This window comes from Antechinus flavipes, chromosome 2 (genome assembly GCF_016432865.1).
Source record: "Antechinus flavipes isolate AdamAnt ecotype Samford, QLD, Australia chromosome 2, AdamAnt_v2, whole genome shotgun sequence".
Lineage (NCBI taxonomy): Eukaryota > Metazoa > Chordata > Mammalia > Dasyuromorphia > Dasyuridae > Antechinus > Antechinus flavipes.
Window position 1 is genome coordinate 361,655,233 of NC_067399.1, and position 20,940 is coordinate 361,676,172.

General features: G+C 33.4%; 1 protein-coding gene across 1 annotated transcript; it reads right to left on the reverse strand.

Annotated features, from left to right (window-relative positions):
• Positions 1–4,485: 4,485 nt before the first annotated feature.
• CAMLG (calcium modulating ligand) lies at positions 4,486–20,481 on the reverse strand. Its single transcript, XM_051978185.1, has 4 exons — positions 20,166–20,481; positions 17,422–17,879; positions 15,603–15,668; positions 4,486–5,100 (listed from the first exon to the last, which is right to left on the reverse strand). Exons 1-4 carry the CDS (start codon positions 20,341–20,343, stop codon positions 4,909–4,911), a joined length of 894 nt encoding a protein of 297 aa, XP_051834145.1. The 5' UTR covers positions 20,344–20,481; the 3' UTR covers positions 4,486–4,908.
• Between the last annotated feature and the right edge of the window lie 459 nt (positions 20,482–20,940).

Genomic DNA, 20,940 nt, shown 5'->3' on the forward strand with positions numbered 1-20,940 from the left:
TTGCTGGGAAAATTGAAAACTAGTATGGTAGAAAGTAGGCATTGACCCATACTTAACACTGTACAACAAGATAAAGTCAAAATGGGTTCATGACCTAGGCATAAAGAATGAGATTATAAATAAATTAGAGGAACACAAGATAGTTTACCTCTCAGACCTGTGGAAGAGGAAGGAATTTATGACCAAAGAAGAACTAGAGATCATTACTGATCACAAAATAGAAAATTTTGATTATATCAAATTGAAAAGTTTTTGTACAAACAAAACTAATGCAGACAAGATTAGAAGGGAAGCAATAAACTGGGAAAACATTTTTACAGTCAAAGGTTCTGATAAAGGCTTCATTTCCAAAATATAGAGAGAATTGACTCTAATTTATAAGAAATCAAGCCATTCTCAATTGATGAATGGTCAAAGGATATGAACAGACAATTCTCAGATGAAGAAATTGAAACTATTTATAGCCATATGAAAAGATTCTCGAAGTCATTATTAATCAGAGAAATGCAAATTAAGACAACTCTGAGATACTACTACACACCTGTCAGACTGGCTAGAATGATAGGGAAAGATAATGCGGAATGTTGGAGGGGATGTGGGAAAACAGGGACACTAATACATTGTTGGTGGAATTGTGAATACATCCAGCCATTCTGGAGAGCAATTTGGAACTATGCTCAAAAAGTTATCAAACTGTGCATACCCTTTGATTCAGCAGTGTTATTACTGGGCTTATATCCCAAAGAGATCTTAAAGAAGGGAAAGGGACCTGTATGTGCAGCAACGTTTGTGGCAGCCCTGTTTGTAGTGGCCAGAAACTGGAAATTGAGTGGATGCCCATCAATTGGAGAATGGCTGAATAAATTGTGGTATATGAATATTATTGTTCAGTAAGAAATGACCAGCAGGAAGATTTCAGAAAGGCCTGGAGAGACTTACACAAACTGATGCTGAGTGAAATGAGCAGAACCAGAAGATTATATACTTCAACAATACTATATGATGATCAATTCTGATGGACCTGGCCATCTTCAGCAATGAGATGAACCAAATCAGTTCTAATGGAGCAGTAATGAACTGAACCAGCTACACCCAGCGAAAGAACTCTGGGAGACAACTAAGAACCATTACATTGAATTCCCAATCCCTATATTTTTGTCTGCCTGCATTTTTGATTTCCTTCACAGGCTAATTGTACAATATTTCAGAGTCTGATTCTTTTTGTACAGCAAAATAATGGTTTGGATATGTACACTTATTTTGTATTTAATTTGTACTTTTAATATATTTAACATGTATTGGTCATCCTGCCATCTAGGGAGAGGGTAGGGAAGAGGAGGAGAAAAATTGGAACAAAAGGTTTGGCAATTGTCAATGTTGTAAAATTACCCATGCATATAACTTATAAATAAAAAAGCTATTAAAATTTAAAAAAGAAATATTACTTTAACATTTTGATTGGTATTATAGTAGAATAAGTTAGTTTAGTCAATATAATTTTCATTATTGATTTGGACTATGCATGAATGAACATTTTCTATCCAGTTCTGTATTTCGGTAAAATTTTTATGTTTATTCATATAGTTTCCATGTCTAGGTAGGTAGACTTCCAAATAATTTATACATTCTATGAATTTTCTTTTTATTGATAATATTCAGAAATTCTTATGATTTACATGGATTTATTTTGATTTTTTTTTTTTTTTTTTGCTGAAGCAATTGGGGTTAAGTGACTTGCCCAAGGTCACACAGCTAGGTAGTGTTAAGTAACTGAGATCAAACTTGAACTCCGGTTCTCCTGACTTCAGAACTGGTGCTCTATTCCACTGCGCCACCTTGCTGCCCCGGATTTATTTTATGTAATGCATTTTCCTTTTTATTTGACCTAAGTTTCTCTAAATATTTCATCTGCAAAAAGTAGTAATTGTTGTTTTTCCTATTTGTATCCCTTCAACTTTTTTCTTTTTAATATAGGTAGCATTTCTATATTTCCATATCAAATAATAGTGAGAATGAATATCCTTGCTTTATTCCAGTTTTTAACAGAAAGGCCTCCAGTTTTTCTCTATCACTTTTCTCTTAGTTTTAGATACATTTTTTTAAATTCAATTTTATTTTCACAACGATTCACTCCTGCCAATACCTCCCTCAACCAATATCAATGAGGCAAGAAAAATAAAACATTTGTACAAACATATACAGTCAAGCAAAACAAATTTCTTGTAATGGCCATATTTTTTTAAAAATTGAATTCACCACCTCTCTCATCTGTGTATAGCATCCATTTCCCTTAAGTCACTGGTTTTTACTGGAATATAGACAGACAGAACTTTCTAATTTCCTTCATTTCGTCAAGAGTTTTCTAGAATTGTAGTTATTGTACTGATTCAAATTCTTAAGTGTTTCAAAGATGTCTTTATATTTTTGTTAATGTATAACTTTTGATTCTGCTTCCTTTATTCTGCAACAATCCATATGAATTTTGATATGTTGCCCTGAAACCATTCTTGTCATACAACATTTAAGGAAAGCACCATTTATTTCTTAACAGAAATTAATGCTGAATTTTATCAAAAGTTTTTTCTGCATTTATTAACATAATCATGTGCTTTCTGTTCTTGTTATGTCTAGTTTTCCCAATATGCTATTTTGGCCTCTTTGCAAGTTTTTTTTCAAATTTTTACTTCAATATTCAGTAGGAATATGGTCTTTTTTCCCCCCTCTTCCTCTATTAGGTATCCAGACCATATTTCTATCACCGAAAAAATTAGGTAGAAGCCTATTCCAATGTTTATTTACTGGAATTATTCTTTAAATATGATATAATTTGCTTAAGTGGTTCAAGGATTTTTATTTTGGACTTTTTATGGCTTGTTCAACTTTATTTTTCTGAGATATGCTTCTCAAATACTGTTCTAGTAATTTATATTTTGTCTATATCCCTTGTTAGTTGTTATTAGCCTATAAGTTCAAGTTTTTTTTTTTTTTATCATTTTATTTATTGGTAATTTACCTTTTTTCATTTTTGACACTGGTTTTTATCCTTTTTCAAAATCAAATTAGCTATGGTTTATCTATTTTGTTTCTCCCCCTCAAAAAAAGAGCCTTACTTTTCTTTAGTCAGTGGTTTTGTCTGTTTCCTTTCAATCTTGTTAATTTCTTCTTTTATTTTCATAATTTCTATTTTCTGGGTCTGATGTCTAAAAGTTTTGTTTTCAATTCATTGACCTTTAATTCTTTTGATAATGAATATGTTTAGAGATATAACTTTATCAGGTAAGACTGGTACATCCCATAAATTTTGATATACTCGCTGTCCCTTTCTTTGATGAAATTATCATTTCTGTTTTGTTCTTTGACTCACCAATTCTTTAGAATTTAATTATGTTTAGTTTCTATTCAATTCTTCATCTTTTTTTTAACGTCCATTCCTTGAATATAATTTTTACTGTATGATTGATTGAGACATGGGCAGTCATTGTTGTGATCTCTGTGTGGTTTTTAAAGTGGTGAAGTGGGAGAATGACAGAGAAAACCAGAAATGAGATCCAAAGAGAAGAGTTATATATATTTTGACTGGGTTCCAAGAAAGGGGACCTTCCCATAATTGCCTCCATGAAAGAAGGAAGCCAAGTGGCCCAAAGTGGGGCAATGGTTGAAAGTAGTAACAGAATGACATGGAATTCCTGGCAAAGTTGAGAGCTGCAGAGATTGGAGCTGGTTTCCTGGCAAAGCTGAGAGCTGCAGAGATTGGAGCTGGTTTCAGATGAGCAAGGTTGGGGTTTTGAGACAATGCCGAGTTCTTAGATCCAAGTTTCCTGATGAGAAGTTCCTCAACAAAGTGAAATTCTTGAACTCAGCAAGAACTGGAGCAAAGGAGCAGCAAAGGATAGAAAATAGAGATGTTTCTATCGCTTCATTAACTCTATTTAGGGCATGTGAAGCAAGATAAAATTGGACAAGGAAAAAAAATTCTGAATTTGATTAAAAGAACTATTGAATTAATGAATATTTCTAATACAGAAAGCCCCATAAAAATCTCTAAGAAAATATAATTAGCAGCAATTCTTTCATATTTTACACTGCTTAAATGAGGAAATTTATCGTCAATTAAAATATATAAACTTTTCTCTGCTTTTGTGATATAGATCTAAACCAGTAAGTTATCAAAAAGAAATCATTTTCTTGTTCAGATGAAAGAAAGTAAGAATAATATGAGACCAAATCAACAAGATTTAATGAAAGTTGATTTAGAATGCCATATCAAAATTCCAATTAAGCAGCAGAAACACAACAGATAACTTCCCAAGCCTCCTCCAATTTTATTTAAACAAATGGATTCCTTTATTTGAAAACATTAGAGATATGACTAAAATACTAAAGTGTTTTCAATGAGGAAAAATGAGGAAATTGGCTAATGTTTGATTATTTCATTCAATTATTGGATGTTACATTATATATAAGGAGGTTAGAAAACACAGTCAATTTAATTTTATGTATAAGATGGACTCATTTATTTTAAGAGAAGGAAAAACAAATGCTGAAAGCAATTCTTAGAGATGGCTAAGATAATGTTTAACAGTTCTGCAAAGAGCACAAAGACCTTAGTCATGTTATCATAGGCCAAAAAAGAATGAATACAACCTGAGGGGAATGTAGGCAAGGGCAACAGATATACCTTCTAATTGAATAAGACAAATAAATGAATGACACTTGTACTCTATTCTTTATATCAGGACTAGGACAACCACAAAACTAAAACTTTTGACCTGGAGACCCTGCCATTCCATTCATAATCCAGTAGTTTTACAACTTCTATCAAGTAATAACACTATAAAAGTATAAACCGGTTTCTTTCCCTTAGACTAGTAGAGAACAGAAAATTAGCTTTTATGGGTTCTATAGCTTTCATGGAACTTCAGAGCCCCAAAAGACAAGCAGTTCATGGCAGAAGATGAAAGTGAAAAAGTAGACACAAAGGTCTGTGAAAACATCTCCCATTTTGCTATAGGTATCCATGGAACGACTGATTACTTCAGCTGGGATTCCAGACAATAAAAGTGCAGCAGTTAGTACTGTCGTCTTCACCTTCTTTTCACTCTAAACAAAGAGAAAAAGCAGGGATAAATAAATTCAAGCACAACTTTTATCAAATGACATTTAGGTCCTGTGAAAAGTTTTAGTTGTAGCAATTTTTTTTTTTGGAATGACTACACAAACTGTGAGCTTAATTTTAAAGTATTAATGGACAGAAAATCATATCAACAAATGTTCACTGAATACCTGTTACATGCAAGGTAAATATGTGTCAAGTATTGTTGTGGTTATTTATATAGTCCTTGATATATATATTGCCATGTGAGCCTCATGGTAGTATTTTTGAAGTACATTCCTCTATGTATATGTGTATTTTCCTCTTTGTATTCTATATTCCAGCCAAATTGATTTAATTCCTGTTGCCTGGAATATCCTCCTTGTCTTTGAAAAGGCAATGTTCTTTATGCTTACAATGAACCCGCTCATTTCTCCCTTTTAAACTTCTTAGTTTCACTTAAAGATCAGTTCAAATAGAACTTCCCCAAAGAAGACTTTCCTGAGTATTCTGGTTGTTATTGCTGCTCTCCTCCTAGTCAACAATCATGTATATAAGCTTTCTGATTACATGTGTATCCTTCTAGTTGAAGTAAGCTTCTCAACATTAAAGACTGTTTTTATCTATTATATTTATATCCCTAATACCTATTTTAGCACAATAGATGCTTAATAAATGATTGCTGAACAACACTGCATTGGTACTGTAATTAGTGTCACTTACAGATGATTAACTTAATATGGCTGAACTGTCTAATCTCACAACTAGAAAGCGACAGAATTAACAGAACTTTAGTGACTGCAATTGTTATGAACTGAAGGAAGAATAAAAGATTACTGAAATTTCAAATCTGTCTGAATGGGAGAATTTACCTTTAGGAAAACAAAGGATGTTGACAGGAATTTTGGGAGGAACGAGGCCCTTAGTCCTGTGTAATCCCTTTCAACTTCTGCAGTAATGGAGGCAAAGTGACAAGGAAAGATGCTAAAAATTATTTTGAATCATCTATGGACATTTTTAGCTACTGGGATGCTAAATGTGAGGTTATTATTCAATGGCCTGTAATTGAGAATATTGCTGAAGGACCCAAAGCATTAAATGAAACCATTAGAAAAAAGTTGAACCTAAATGAAAAAAGGATAGGTTCACAGGGACTCATTCTGTGAAAAAAAAAAAGAAAGAAAGTGGGAAAGTTGATTTTATTATACTTATTTATATATATATATATATTTATATATGTATTATAAAGCAATAAGAAACTATCTCATGGGACATTTGCTTATTTCATATTGCAGTGCTCATGAACTTGCAAAAATACTACCATCAAAATAGCTGCACTTTATTCACCAACATTTATAAGGAAAATGAAGTAAGAAAAAAATTTCTAGGAACATCTGATCCCTTCAAATATTATACCAACAAACACTTTGATATTCCATTATTTCAAAAGACAAAAATGAATGAGAATGATGATGAATATATTGGAAAGCATTGATCAACAAGAAGTGAGATGTCAAAGGCTTTGTTTTTTCCCCAAGAAAACAACTAGTAACATTATGAACATAGTAAAGCCATCAGATAACATTGCAAAAATGAAATTTGTTTTAACAGGCAGGAAAAGATTCATTATTGATCACAGTTTGTATATGGTCCAACCTGATTAAAAATAAAGATCAGTGATTTTTCTTGTGTAGCATGATAAATGTGGAAGTGTGTATAGAGGAATTGCACATGTTTAACAAGTATTGGACTATTTGCTGTCTGGGGGATGGAAAGGGAGGAAGAAAGGGAGAGAGGTTTGGAGCACAGGGTTACAGGGTGGATGTTGAGGACTATTTTTGCATGTGTTTTGAAAATAAAAAGCTATTATTAAAAAAATACCAAAAAACCCACCCCCAAAATAAAGATCAAAATTAATAAAACACTAGATAACTCATAATGAGAAGAAAATAAGAATGCATTGGAAACAATTCAATCTTAAACTATTTGACAGCAAAATGGGTACTAAAAAACAAAATATATTAAGAGTGTAAGAGATATAGATCAATTCTTATAAAAAGAAAATCAAAAAAGCCTAAAAAAGCAAGTTAGCTAACATTTGCCTCAATTGACAAATAATGTGAGGTAGTGGCTAGAGGCTTCTATGAGTTTCTTTATAAAATCTTATCAAGAATAATGACAATTAATAGTGGTAAAGTTTCAAAAAGCAGGGAGAAGCAGTTTAAGCTAAAAACAGTTTAAAGAAAGCTTGGTAAGTCATTTTTCAAATATAGAGAAAACTGAGTCAAATCTATAAGAATAAAGTAATTTCCCAACTGAAAAATGGTCAAAGGATATGAATAGGCAGGTCTCAATAATGATATGAAAAATATGTTCTAAATCATTTTTAACTAGAGAAATACAAATGAAAACAACTCAGAAAAGGAAAATGACAAATGTTAGAGAAAGTATGGGAAAATTAAAACGCTATTGCATTGTGGGTGTAGCTGTGAAGCAATCCAACCATTCTGGGGAGCAGTTTGAGCTATGCCCAAAGGGTAATCAAATTGTACATACTTTTTGATCTAGCAATACCACTACTAGGTCTCAAAGAGATAAAAAAAAGGGGGAAAGGATCTACATGTATAAAAATATTCATAGAAGCTCTTTTTTGTGATGGCAAAGAATTGGAAATTGAGGGACTACCCATCATTTGGGGAATAGTTGAATAAGTTGTGGTATATGAATTCTGTGATAAAATCCTATTTTACTGTATGGATATGTATACATATATTGTATTCAACATATACCTTAACATATATAACATGTACTGGTCTACCTGCTACCTGGGAGAGGGTGGGAAGGGAAGGAGGGGAAAAATTGGAATAAAAGGTTTTGCAATTGTCAATGCTAAAAAATAAAAAATAAAAAATATTTCTAAAATAAAATACTATTTGTGCTATAAAAAATGATAAACAGGCAGATTTTAGAAAAATCTGTAAATACCTACATGAACTGATATTGAATGAAGTGAACAGAACTTGGAGAACAGTGTATACAGAAAGAGCAACTCTATATAATGATCCACTACGATATTTAACACTTTTCAGCAATACAATCTAAGACAATTCCAAAAGACTCATGTGAGAAAATACTATTCACACCCAGAGAAAATTTGAATGCAGATGGCAGCATGTTTGTTTCACCTTCCCCCCCCCCCCCCTTTTCTTTTTTGTTCGGATTCTTCTTTCATAACATGACTAATGAAGAAATATGTTTAACATAACTGTATATGTATAACATCTCAAACTGCTGACTTGAGGAGAGGGGAAGAATAAAAATATGGAAAATCTTATAAAAAATAACTGTTGAAAACTATCTTTACATATGAATAAAAAAATTAAGATATCATTTGCAAAAAAGAAAGTTTGGCAAGACATCCAAATAATTTTGAGGGCATTTAAAAATTAATGTTAAAGATTAACAAAATAAAGAAAATGAAAAATTTTCTATTGAATTTTTTCACTACCAAGATCACCACACTTGAATTAATTATCCCAGATCTATTTACAGCAGCAGAAGAAATAGAACTCAAGAATAAGGACAGGGAAAGAAGCTAGAAAGGACCAAATATATACAGATTGAGAGCCTTATTAGAGGAAATAAAATTTTAAGAGATCATAGACTCCTGAGAAAGAAAAATTGGAGGAAAAAATTGTGTATTTTATTTTAAAAAGTGACAGAAAGAACAAATGCCTACCTTTTACACAAAAACTTAATGAGTTTCACTTATACTGTTGCTGTTGTTTTGTCCTTCATCTTCCAAGAGGACCATGTCCTTCAGAGAAGTGAGGCCAAAATATGTAAATGAACTGCATTTAAGTGAGGGAGGACTGGGCAAGGTCATCTGCCTCACTTTCTCCTCCAGAGCCATCTGAGTCCAGTGGCCAGATAAAGATCAGGACAATTAGAATTGGCTGTATATGTGCATAAGGAGCTGTCTTTGATAAAGGGTAATAGAAAGTTTTTTTTTTTTTTTTTTAACAGAATTCTACATCAGATCTATCTTCTCCAATTGACAAAGATAAAAACAGATAAACTTTCACAGTTTATTTTAAAAAGAAGAAAATCCTGATTTAAAGGCTCTTCTAACAAAGTGTCTCTCATATACTTACATCATTCAAAATTCCTTGAATGCTATAATAGAAGTAGCCTTTTTCAATAATCCTCTTATAATATATATCAGGCAACACATAAAACATGCTTTGCCCAAAGGAGTTTGCCAAATTCCAAAGAAAAATTAATGAGGGATTCCCTCTGAAGAGTAAACCTCTTCCAGATGCTCCTTCTTGCAGAAAATATTGTAGTGATTGCATTGAGCCCCATAACAGCATAGAACTAATGTTTATATGTTTGCTTAAAATATTTACAAAGCATATATATATAAAATCTCATTTGATCCTTCCAACTTATGATACAGAAATTATAATTATTCATATTTTACAGATGAGAAAATGGAAGTTGAGAGAGGCTAAGTAATTTATTTAGAGCTACAGAGTTAATAAGTATCTAAGGCAGTATTTGAACTCAAATCTTCTTGATTCCAAATGTACTACCCTATCCAAACATTTGAATGGTTACGACTAGACTGGCTGTGTCTATACAAATGATAGGTAGGCAGCTCAATTGCTCTGACTAGTATATTCATAAAATTAGGAGAAAGGAAGGAAGACTTCCATTATTACAAGAGGACATGAACAAGACTCACACGGGACAGACAAATCTATATTGTTAAAGGAAATATTCAAAACAATAAGATCACAAATTCATTTGAGTAATCTGAATAGGTTAAGTTGGGTTATAAGACATGTGAATTGAGAACTAACCTAAGTGAAAATGTTCAAGAATGAAAAAGCTAGAATATTAGGGCTAAAGATAGAGATGTAACCAGCCCATGTAGGTGATATCTGAGATGATGAGAAATAGTGGCTAAATTTCCAAGTGAACAATATAGAAAGAACTGAAAGTCTAGAACTGAATTTTGGGGAAGACTTTCAAAAATGAAAGAGAATGCAAAGGAATTATTAGAAACAGAAAAAATGGAAGCTTCAAAGATTCAGAGTAGCTGCTCAATGTGAATAGAATAATAATAGCAGAAAAGAGAAAAGCATGAAAAATTATAGAAAACTGAAAACAATAAGTAAAAAGATGAGAGCTCCTATCTATCCTTGATGAAGCCAAGATAAAAGATATCTCAGAATATGAAGCAAAGAATGCATTTGCTTAACCTACTTTTAGTGATTACATAAAGATTGTGGAGAATGAAAGAGATGGAATAAGAATGTGAAAGGCAAATATTCTAATTTTCAAAAGGAAAAAAAAAACACAATATAGATTAGCATGTTTGTCATTGAGTCATAGCAAAATTCTAGAATGTATAAAAGGGATAGTTAATGTATAGAAAAGCAAGTCCTAATCACATAGGACCAATTCCTTCATCTAGAATACAGTGTTCTAACAAGAACAGAAAAACAGTGGACAACTGAATACTATGCTTCTCTAAATGAAGTTTAATATAATATTAGCTATTGGTCAAGTCAGGAGGTTCTGGAAGATAGCTGGAACTCCTCCAAAATTTGGAGACAACTGTTGGACTTGAGTCAGGAAGATTTGACTTCAAATCCTCTTTCAGATGCTAATTATCCATGTTATTTTAATAGTCAATTTATCAAGTTAGAGGGCAGCTAGGTGGCAGCTAAGTGCTGAAGTCAGAAGGATTGGAGTTGAAGTCCAATCTCAGACACTTAACACTTCCTGATTGTATGCCCCTGGACAAGTCATTTAACTCCAATTGCCTGGGGGGGGGGGATGGGGAGAGGAAATCAAGTTAGATTAACCTCATTTCCTGCTTTGATGAAAGACTATTATTAATACTATGTTGGAAGGCCTGGAAGATTAGAACAACATATTAAATACAATTTATCCAGATTTTAGCTCAGTACTTGACAAAAGTCTCTAAGACTTGTCCACAAGCTAGAGATATGGAGTAGATTAGGACTTCTTAAACTTTTTTCATTTATGACTTCTGTTTACCTGAGAAATTTCTACATGACCCCAGATATATATAGCTATATAAAAAAGGTACACAAATCAAACATTTACTGATAATAAATCACAAAGAAATTTATTTTAAAACAGGTATACATATAATTTTACTATATATTAAAGACAAACCCAAATGTGCATACCAGTGAGATGGATACACTTATTTTTACATAAAGAATTAAATCTTGATGGATTATTTGATATTTTTTACTGCTGCCAAACTTTTTTTGCAACCTTCACATTCAGTTACATGACCCTATCTGGGGTCACAGGCCACAATTTAAGAAGCTTTGGACTAGATGACAGATAAATATGGAAATTGTATATAGTTGGATGACCAAGTGCAAAATATAGTAATTAATAGATTGATATCAACTTTGATAACAAGTTGATAATAATCAACTTGGAAAATCTTAACTTAGTGCTACAGGATTATGTGTGGCCCAATGTTGTTAGCCATTTTTAAATCAATGATTTGGGGGGGAGAAGAAAAGGGGAGGGAAGTAAATAAGCTGGATGACAATGTCAGGATCTAAAAAGATATTGACAGGAAAAAACATGGAACTGAATTAAAAGAAGTGTAATTTAATTGGGATAAATTAATGGAGGTTTAAAAAAACAACAACATACTAAGTAGAGGAACAGAGAGATAGGGCTCATAGTTCACTTGAAAAACATCTGATTTTTAGGGAATAAGAAATTCAATATGAATTAAAAGTATGACACAGTAGACAAAAAGTTAATATACTCTTAGCCTTCATTAAGAGAATCACAGTATCCAATTGTGTTCTCTGTTCTTCCAACATAGTCAAACTACACTTAAAGTTGTTTGATTCTAGGTGCCACATTTTAGGGAAAGTGATAAGATGGAGAATGATCAGAGGAAAGTAGCCAAGCAGGATGGTGTAGGGCACTGAAATTATGCCATGTAAGAACGGTCTGAAATGAAGATGAGGGGACAAAATAACCAGCTTCAAATATCTGAAGGGTTTTCATGGGGAAGAAGAAATAAGATGGTTTGAAAAAGTCATCAAAAAAGTCTGAATGATGTGTGGCCCTGGACAAGTCACTTAACCCCAATTGCCTCGGGGAAAAAAAAGTGTGAATGAAAAATTAGCTAGATATATGATAGAGGGAATTCTTACTGAGAACTGCTAAAACTAGCTGACCATTGAAAATCCTTCTAAGTTTCTTTGAAGAGAACAAGGAGCATAAAAGTTAAGGAATGAAACAGCTTCAAGAAGGCAGTTAACAATGTCAAGTGATTTAGAAGGCTGAAAATTTTCTTTTTTTGTTTAAACATTTGTTTCTTCAGTGGTAATCTTCACTTCATCTTTGTAGAAAATTCATTATACTATTTTTTCTATTTTAGGATTTATCTACCTATTTTAATGGGATATAGTTAGTGCTAAAGAAAATCAGATTAACAGACATTTGAGCTCTAAAACTGTGTTTTTATAATAATTAAAGAAAAAGATATTGCCTCCCATTCCCCTGTGCTCCAAATCACAATTTATTTAATGCTCATGAATTACTATGGATCTAGATGGACTTGATTTAGCCATCAGTAAAAAAAAAAAAAAAAATTATAGTAAAGATTCTCTCTGTATACACATGTACATGACACACACTGACACACACACACACACACACACACACGACAATTATAATTGATCTAAGCAGATGACTCAAAGAGAGTAGCAAATTTCAGTGAGAAATTGAAAACTAAATAATGTTGTAAATTTTTCTTGCTTTCTTCCCCTCCCCAACCCCCTAGGTTGATTGGGCTTAAGTGACTTACCCAAGGTCACACAGCTAAGAAGTGTTAAGTGTCTGAGACCAGACTTGAACTCAGGTCCTCCTGACTTCAGGGCTGGTGCTCTATCCACTGTGCCACCTAGCTGCTCCAAACTTTTCTTTTTTAAAGATGCTATGAGAATGAACAAGTAACATTTTAACCTGTTACCATTATTCATTCTTACAATGTAAACACTGTGTTTTCCAAATTCTGAAAAATGAGTTCATAAAAGTGAAAAGCTTCAAAGTAAAAGGACAAACTATAATCAATTTAGATAGGTCTATCCCAGACCAGAAATAATAGATAATTGTTGCCAGTTACTATCTAATCTGTTAATAGTTCTTCAAAATTCTATTTTTAAAAATTGCTTATGAAACTACTTTTTTTTACCTTCTATATTTATAAATATGAAATAAAATTTCACATACAATCTTAAGCAGATTAGAACCAAACAAATCAGTAGGGAACAAGAAATGCCTTTGCTGGGTATAGCCCTTTAAATATCTGAAGTTCTATTTTAACCTTAGTTTTCTATTTTTATATCGTTAATAATTAATTTGCATAAAATTCTGGTTCTGCCAATCTTCGTTTATGTCATTTCCTATAAAGACTTAGTCATCTAATCTAATCCTTACATTTTAGAGAGGAGTAAATGGACATATAAAAAGGTTAAATACCTTGCCCAAGTTTACTCTGACAGCAGAGCTGAGACTGAAATTTATTATCATTTTTCAATGACAATGTTATACCATTACAAATAGATACATCAAATGAATGTTTCTGTACAGGTACGAATATTTTTCTAGAAATTAAATCTTGTATTTAAAAAAAAATCTCATCAATGTAGTAGTATATTAAACCTGTTATCTTGACCAATATTAGATTTTTTTATTTTTATTTTTGCTGTTTATTTTTTACTATACATCCAATCTCAGACACTATGGATCTAGATGGACTTGATTTAGCCATCAGTAAAAAAAAATTATAGTAAAGATTTTCTCTGTATACACATGTACATGACATACACACACACACATACACACAATTGTTCATTATTATGCAAAATATTTATCTTTTTTAAAACACTTTTGATAATATTCCTGATTAAAGTATTGTCAAAAAAAAAAAAAAAGCTGGTCATATGGTAAAATCAGGGAAAGCTAAAAAAACAACATATATTAAAGGCTCTTAACTTAGCATCTGTGGATTTGCAGTTTTAAGAATATATTTTGATAACTGCATTTCATCACAATTGGTTTCCATTATAATTTTATATATTTTATTTGTTTAAAGTTACTTCTCTCCTTCTTGTTGTTTCTATCAGTATCTGTGTGGTTTTTCTGCTTTTTGTTTTGTTTTGTTTTTTGAGGGAGAGGGGAGAGGAGACAAGAAGATGTGAAGAGCCCAGATCCCTATGAAACTCATTTAGCTATCTTGACTTGAAAGTTCAAACTATTATTTTGTTTCAAATCTTTTTGGAAAAACAGAAGGAATGCAGTTTTGCATTAAAGAGAAACAATCCAGATAGCTAAGCAAGAAATAGCAATGAATTCAAAACAAAGGCTCTATTAAATAAGCATGTTCTTCCAATCTTTCTGAAAAAAGAAGCCTCACCAAGTTTTCAAACACTTTATTCTCTTCTTCTTTTTCCTAATTGACATTAATCTTATGCTTTTGTTTTCTGTTCATTTCAAGGAGAGGGAAACACAAAGCAGTTCACAGAGCCAAAAAACACCCTTGACTATGTCTTATTGTTACTATTTATTAGACATCACAATGAAAATGTTTTAAAAGCTTTCAAATTTTAATTGATGGCTTTTATATCACCTTTTAATTTGCAAATATATCCACCCATATTCTCAGAGAGTAATCCTTGTAAAAAACAAGAAGGATAAAAATGCAGCAAAATCAATCAATCAACACAATGGCTGTGTCATACAGTAAATTTAATCTTTTACATATACAATGGCTGTGTCATACGGTAAATTTAATCTTTTACAATCAAAGTCACCCAAAAAGGAAGCATATTGTTTTCTTTTCTTCTTTCATTCAATCCTTATATAAAAATTCATTTTTGAATTAATTGTAGTCATTGAGTATCAGTGCCTGATTCACTAAGTATCAACTTACCTACAGAATTTTAGTTCCCTGAACAAAAGGATCATTTCCTTTTTTTTGTCTTTGTATCCCTTGTGCCTAGTTCAGTGTTTAACATGAAGCATGTGTTTAATAAATGCCAGTTGAATTCAATTACTGATCCTATGGAACATGATTCATTTCCAGGATTCTTAAACATTTTTGTATTGTGGATCTCTTTTAACAGTCTGGTAAAGTCTACAGAACTATTCTCAAAATGTTTTTAAATGTGCTTTCCCACCCACCCCCCCAAAAAAAAATACACACACACACACACACACACACACACACAGGCTTACAAAGGAAACCAATTATGTTAAAATAGTTAGGAATTTGTTTTTTAAAAATTCATTGACCCTAGCTTAAGACCCCCAATGTAGACCACATTGTGTCATTAACTTTCTAAAATTATTTAAGCACATCTCTGAATATTCATCCACAAAAACTGAATTAGAAGACTTATATACATTTTAAATGTATAACTAAACTTACCTTTGGGAAGTACTTAGATAATCCCATGAATGCAAGTTGCAAAGTAAGAAATGGAGCAAATATGGACTATAAAGACAAAAGAGAAAATTAGTTGCTAATGTATAAATTATTCATTTAGTCAAAATACCAACTTAAATATTCAACGTAAAAGCCCAGTAAAATATTTAATTTTAGGTTGTTTTAGAGAATATTGATCCCACAGAAACAAAATGAAGAAAAAGAATTTTATTCATAAAAATTGTTGCAAATTTTCTAAGTCAACATTTGGACAAATGCCAATTTCTTTTATTGGACTGTCACTTCCAGTAAAATGGGTCTTCCTTCAAGAGATGACTTAAAAGTTATGTGAAGATACATATATAAGTATTCTGATGAATAAGTGTGTGTATATGTTGTGTATGTATTTATGTATGTATACACACATGTATGTATACACAACATGTATATGTTGTGAACTAGTGAGGTGCGAAGTAAGGGAAGGAGCTATAAACACATAAAATGTATTTACAAGACAAGTGCTGAAATACATTTTATGTAGTTACCTGGAAGTCTTTTTTCCCCAAAAATATAAAAATCTCAATCAGAATTTATATACCCCAAAAGTCCTAGTTCTATAAACAGGAAAGTTCAACATGTCTTCACTCAGATTTCTGACGTAATTTTAGCAAAATTGGTTATCAGATTTTCTAGCCCATAGTAGATTAGAATTAGATGAGGTTAAAATATTATAAAAATAATTTTAAAATAAAGATATTAGAACTTTAAAAATACAAGAGGAACCTTACAGGTTTAATTTAATGATTAATAGTCCTACATAATGCAATAGCTTTTGAAGTTACTAAATTACAAACATACAAAAATGGACAGTGAGTATAAGTTCAATGTTTACAATTTAAGTAACACCACTGTCATTCTTTACTAAAAAAACTGACTGAAAAGGACCTAAAGTGGAAAATTCACATTTAAAGGCAGATCAAATACAGAAATTATGTTCATATATACAGTTCTTAACGAAAACAATGAATTATCAAGAAAAAAATTATTTTTGAAATATTTAAGATAAAATGTTCCATAAAAATCTTTTTTAGAAGTTATAATGCTTAAAAGTAATACTCAGTTATCTGCAAAATTAATTTGAAAAATCTTGTTTTCCAATGATTCCTGATGCAATTTAAAGAAAGTCATACAGAAGATATGACCTTACATAGATACTGAAGTTTTGAAAATAAATGTACCATACCAGTTTTAGAAAAGCTATATTCTTTCTCATTAAAAGTATAAAAATATTTTTTATTCAATTTTTGAAAATATATTTTTATTTGTGATATTTATGACAATCAGACTGTTTTCTAAGTGAATACATATCTCAAGTACAGGGAAAGTTAAGTAAGAAACAGTATTATTTCTTAGCTTCTCTGCATATGCTCTTTCACTGTAAAATAAAATTACTATAGTAGATTTTATTATCCAGCATTCTGCCAATTTAAACCCTTGAATAATAGAAACTTGGACTTTACTTCAAAGATAACTGATAGCTAGCCATAGTAAGTTATGCTCAGAATAGTATTGTTTCACTACATTTGAATTATTTGAAAAATAGTATTTATATATTGTATACATGATCTCTATTAGGAAGAAGACCATACATTAACTTTTGAATAACAGAACTTATTTCCCATTAAAAAAAACCACAAGGTTGGCAATACTAATCCACTAATGTTAGTAAACAATTCTGAAAAGGACTTTATTTTAGACCTTTAGACAAGGTATTTAGACAAATACCTTGTAATTGTAAAATATCTTAGTGTTCTTTTCTTACCAAATATTTGCATACAAAAGCCCGAACTCCAAGGGCAAGAAGAGCACATCCCACCAATCTGAAAATTCGAAAAGTATCAAATTCTTCCCCTGTACTTCCATTCTCTTGACTAGGTTTCTCACTAATTAATTGTTTTCTTAACTTCATTGCTTCATCAAATCTGGAAAGATACTGGTCTAAGCCATGCTGGGAGCTTCTCTGGACAGTTTCAGTAGTAAGATCTCTTTTTCGATGACGAAGTTCAAGGTTACCATCATTACTACTCTCAGGTGGATTGATTAAAGAGTCCTTTTTATCTACCAGTTGGGTTCCCTTGATCTCCGTAGTACCACTTTGGTGGTCCACTGTTCCTGTGCTAGTTGAATCACCTAGTACCACTCGCTTTGAAACTGAAGGAACAGCGAGGGAGTTCAGCTTATCAATGTCACGCTGCTTTGATTCTGTGTTTACTTCTTCTTCTGAGGAGGAAAAAAAAAAAAGCATGCATACTATGTGATAGTAAACAGAGTACATATTAACATATAAAGAATTTACCACAAAGACAAGTAGCCATAAATATATTAAAAATATGGTTCTGAATCCAATTTATGAAGACTTTGAGAAAACAACAACAAAACATCTTCAGATGCACACTTGTGAAAGATTAAAACTAAACAAGACAGAAAATAAATTCTGTCAGAGGATGAAATATGAGCTTCATGGAGCCAGCGTTCTTTTTAATCTAAAATTTAAAATGTTAATTGAATATAGATTTCAAAGTACAGAATGTGGCTAACAAACAATACTGGCTTATATAATCTTTCTACTGCAGAATCTGACATATTCTCAAAGATTTGAAAATGTTATTCTTTCTAAAAAGATTTGAAAAGATAGCTAGGATTTGCCAAGTAAAAACGGACAAAATCAAATAGTAGTAGTAGTGCAAAACAGAAAAATGCACTAGAAAAAGTAAGTGAAGAAGTATTTTTACCACTAGGCAAAAGAAAATTTTTATTCCTAACATTTGAAGTTTATAAAATATGCCATCTCATTCGTTGTTTTAGGCATTATCTTTGTTTTGGATACAATCCAACGGAAGCACAGAAACATTAATAGATACTAACTCATGATTCTATCATACATCTTAACTGATTATAAATCCAAGGTTCTTTCCACTATATCCCATCTGTATAATGATCTAGCCTGCTAGTCTACTAATATCACTTTGGGTTGAAATGTACTTTAACATTCTTATATTTTCCCAATTTCCAGGCATAAATGTATACATGCATATTTGCATATAAATACAGACCTATATATATTACTTTAAACAACTAGGTGGCACAGTAGATAGGCCTTGTCTCAGGAAGACCAGAGTTCAAATCTGAACCTTAGACATTTACAAGTTGTGTGACCCTAGGCAAATCATTTAACCTAGTTTGCCTCAGTTTCCTCATCTATAAAGTGAGTTGGAGAAGGAAATGGCAAACCACTTCAGAATCTTTGCAAGAAAACCCTAACTGGGGTCACAAAGAGTTGGACACAAATCTGTTATCAATTTAGAAGTGAGGATAAAAAACCATTTAATTCAATTCAATTGGAAGTACAAACTGGGAAAAGGTATAGACTAAAAGTAGTATTAAAATTCGATTTGTAAATTATTAACCTGCAAGATACTAAAGGGCAAAGACTTCTTTAAATTTGCGCCTTGTCAGAGGTCTACGACTGTGCACTAAACATAGTAGTAGGCATTTAACTTTTATTTAAAATCAAAGTTACCGCTCATAGTTATTCCACATAGAAAAATTTCTCTAAATGTAACCTCTTTAGTCAAAAAATGATTCTTTCGCTAAGTGTCATTGTAACATACCTTACAAGATTTGTACCATTCACATTAACAACTCTAACTCAGTAAAGCTGGTTTACTGGAATATCTAGAGCTGAAAAAGCAAAATAAACGACAGGTTTTGTTCTCCGCTGCCTGACAGAGCCAAAAAATGGGATGAGAAAGACACAAAAGCAAAAAGTTATCACCTAAAAATAATCGATTCTACCAATGCCAATACAGATCTCAGATAGTCAGACATAAGAGAACAGTTAAGAGCCAGCCCTCCCTCCTCCTCAATCCCATCATTCCTGTCCCTGATTCAGCAGGACTAGAGGTTAACAATCTTGTGGGTAATAAGTGCAAAGCACAAGCTTCTTTAAAGTGCAGATGAGAAAGTAAGACAGGAAAAAAAAAAGTAGGAGAGGGAGAAGGGTCAGAATTAGGAAAAGGCAAATAAATGAGTGCACAGTGGGAAGAGTCTACACGATTAAGTAGTCTGTCCAGCGGAAGGAGCTCAAGAGGGAAAATGCATTTTGGGCTATCCAGAAGAGCAGTCTGGTTGAGGCTGGCAAAGCACCAGTCTGTTTTCTAGGGGTAAAGGAGACCTTCAGATCTCAAAGGTGAGCAGAAATGGAGGAAAACTTTCATTTAGGTCGCGCGCCTCTGGGCTCAGCTGACAAGTGGAGGACTGGGGTCCCTCCGCTAGAAGGCTGAGACAGGAGCGGCAAGGCCAGAGGCTAGGCCCTCGGGGTTCCCACACACTGGGCCGGGCACAGCAGGAGGCGGGTCCGCGGCTACGCTAACCAGGAGGGGAGGGCGTCCCGAGTCCCTGCAAGAAACTAGGTGCCGCATGGGATAATATAGGGAGTGTAGGGATACCTCCTCCCACGGGCTCTCCCCAATGGGGGAGCCTAGCTAGGGGGTCCCGGCTCCTCACCCGTAGCGCTCCCGCTCCTGTGGAAGCCCATGATCCGGTTGATTCGCTGCTCCGAGTTCAGCAGAAGCTTTCTACGCCTCAGCTCTGCCCGGCGCTGGGAAGCAGACAAGCTCCCGCTTTCCGAGGGCCCGGGAGGTCCGGGGCCATCATCCCCGGTAGCGACGGTCAACGGCTCCATCCCGGCCTGAGGCGGAACCACCCAGAGCTGTAGCAGCGATCCGCTGGTCACCGCTCACACAATGAGCCCACTCCCCCGGGATCGCGCATGTCCCTAACCTCGCGCACACCCCGGGGAGCGAGGGAACGCACTGTCCCGCCCCTCCCCACCTCAATCTTGCGCGCAAGCGCACTCTCTCTAACGCCTTTCGTGGGAGGAGGCGCGAGGTCGCCCCTCCCCCCGTTTTCAGACCATGTTATCCGATGCCACCTTTACGCAATTGTTAACTCTGTCCTCTACGCAGCAATTTTCATTAATTTGGAGCCAGGAGATAGGTTGTTACTCCGGCCTGGAGCGGAAAAGATGTGCCTAGAGCTGCTGAACAGTCTGGTTCGGTCACTTAGGCTGAAATGGAAGGACCTGAGCTGGAGCTGGGCTAATCAAGATTAGCGGGAGACTTCAGGCCTACCTCTTCTAGGGAGCCCTTAGGAAAATCCCAGTGAGGAGAAGGAGAAGGGCACATGCTGCTTCTCACCTGGGACGAATTACATTCTGCTACCCTATCCCTGAAGATTTCTTTCTTTTTTTAATTTTTTTTGCTGAGGCAATTGGGGTTAA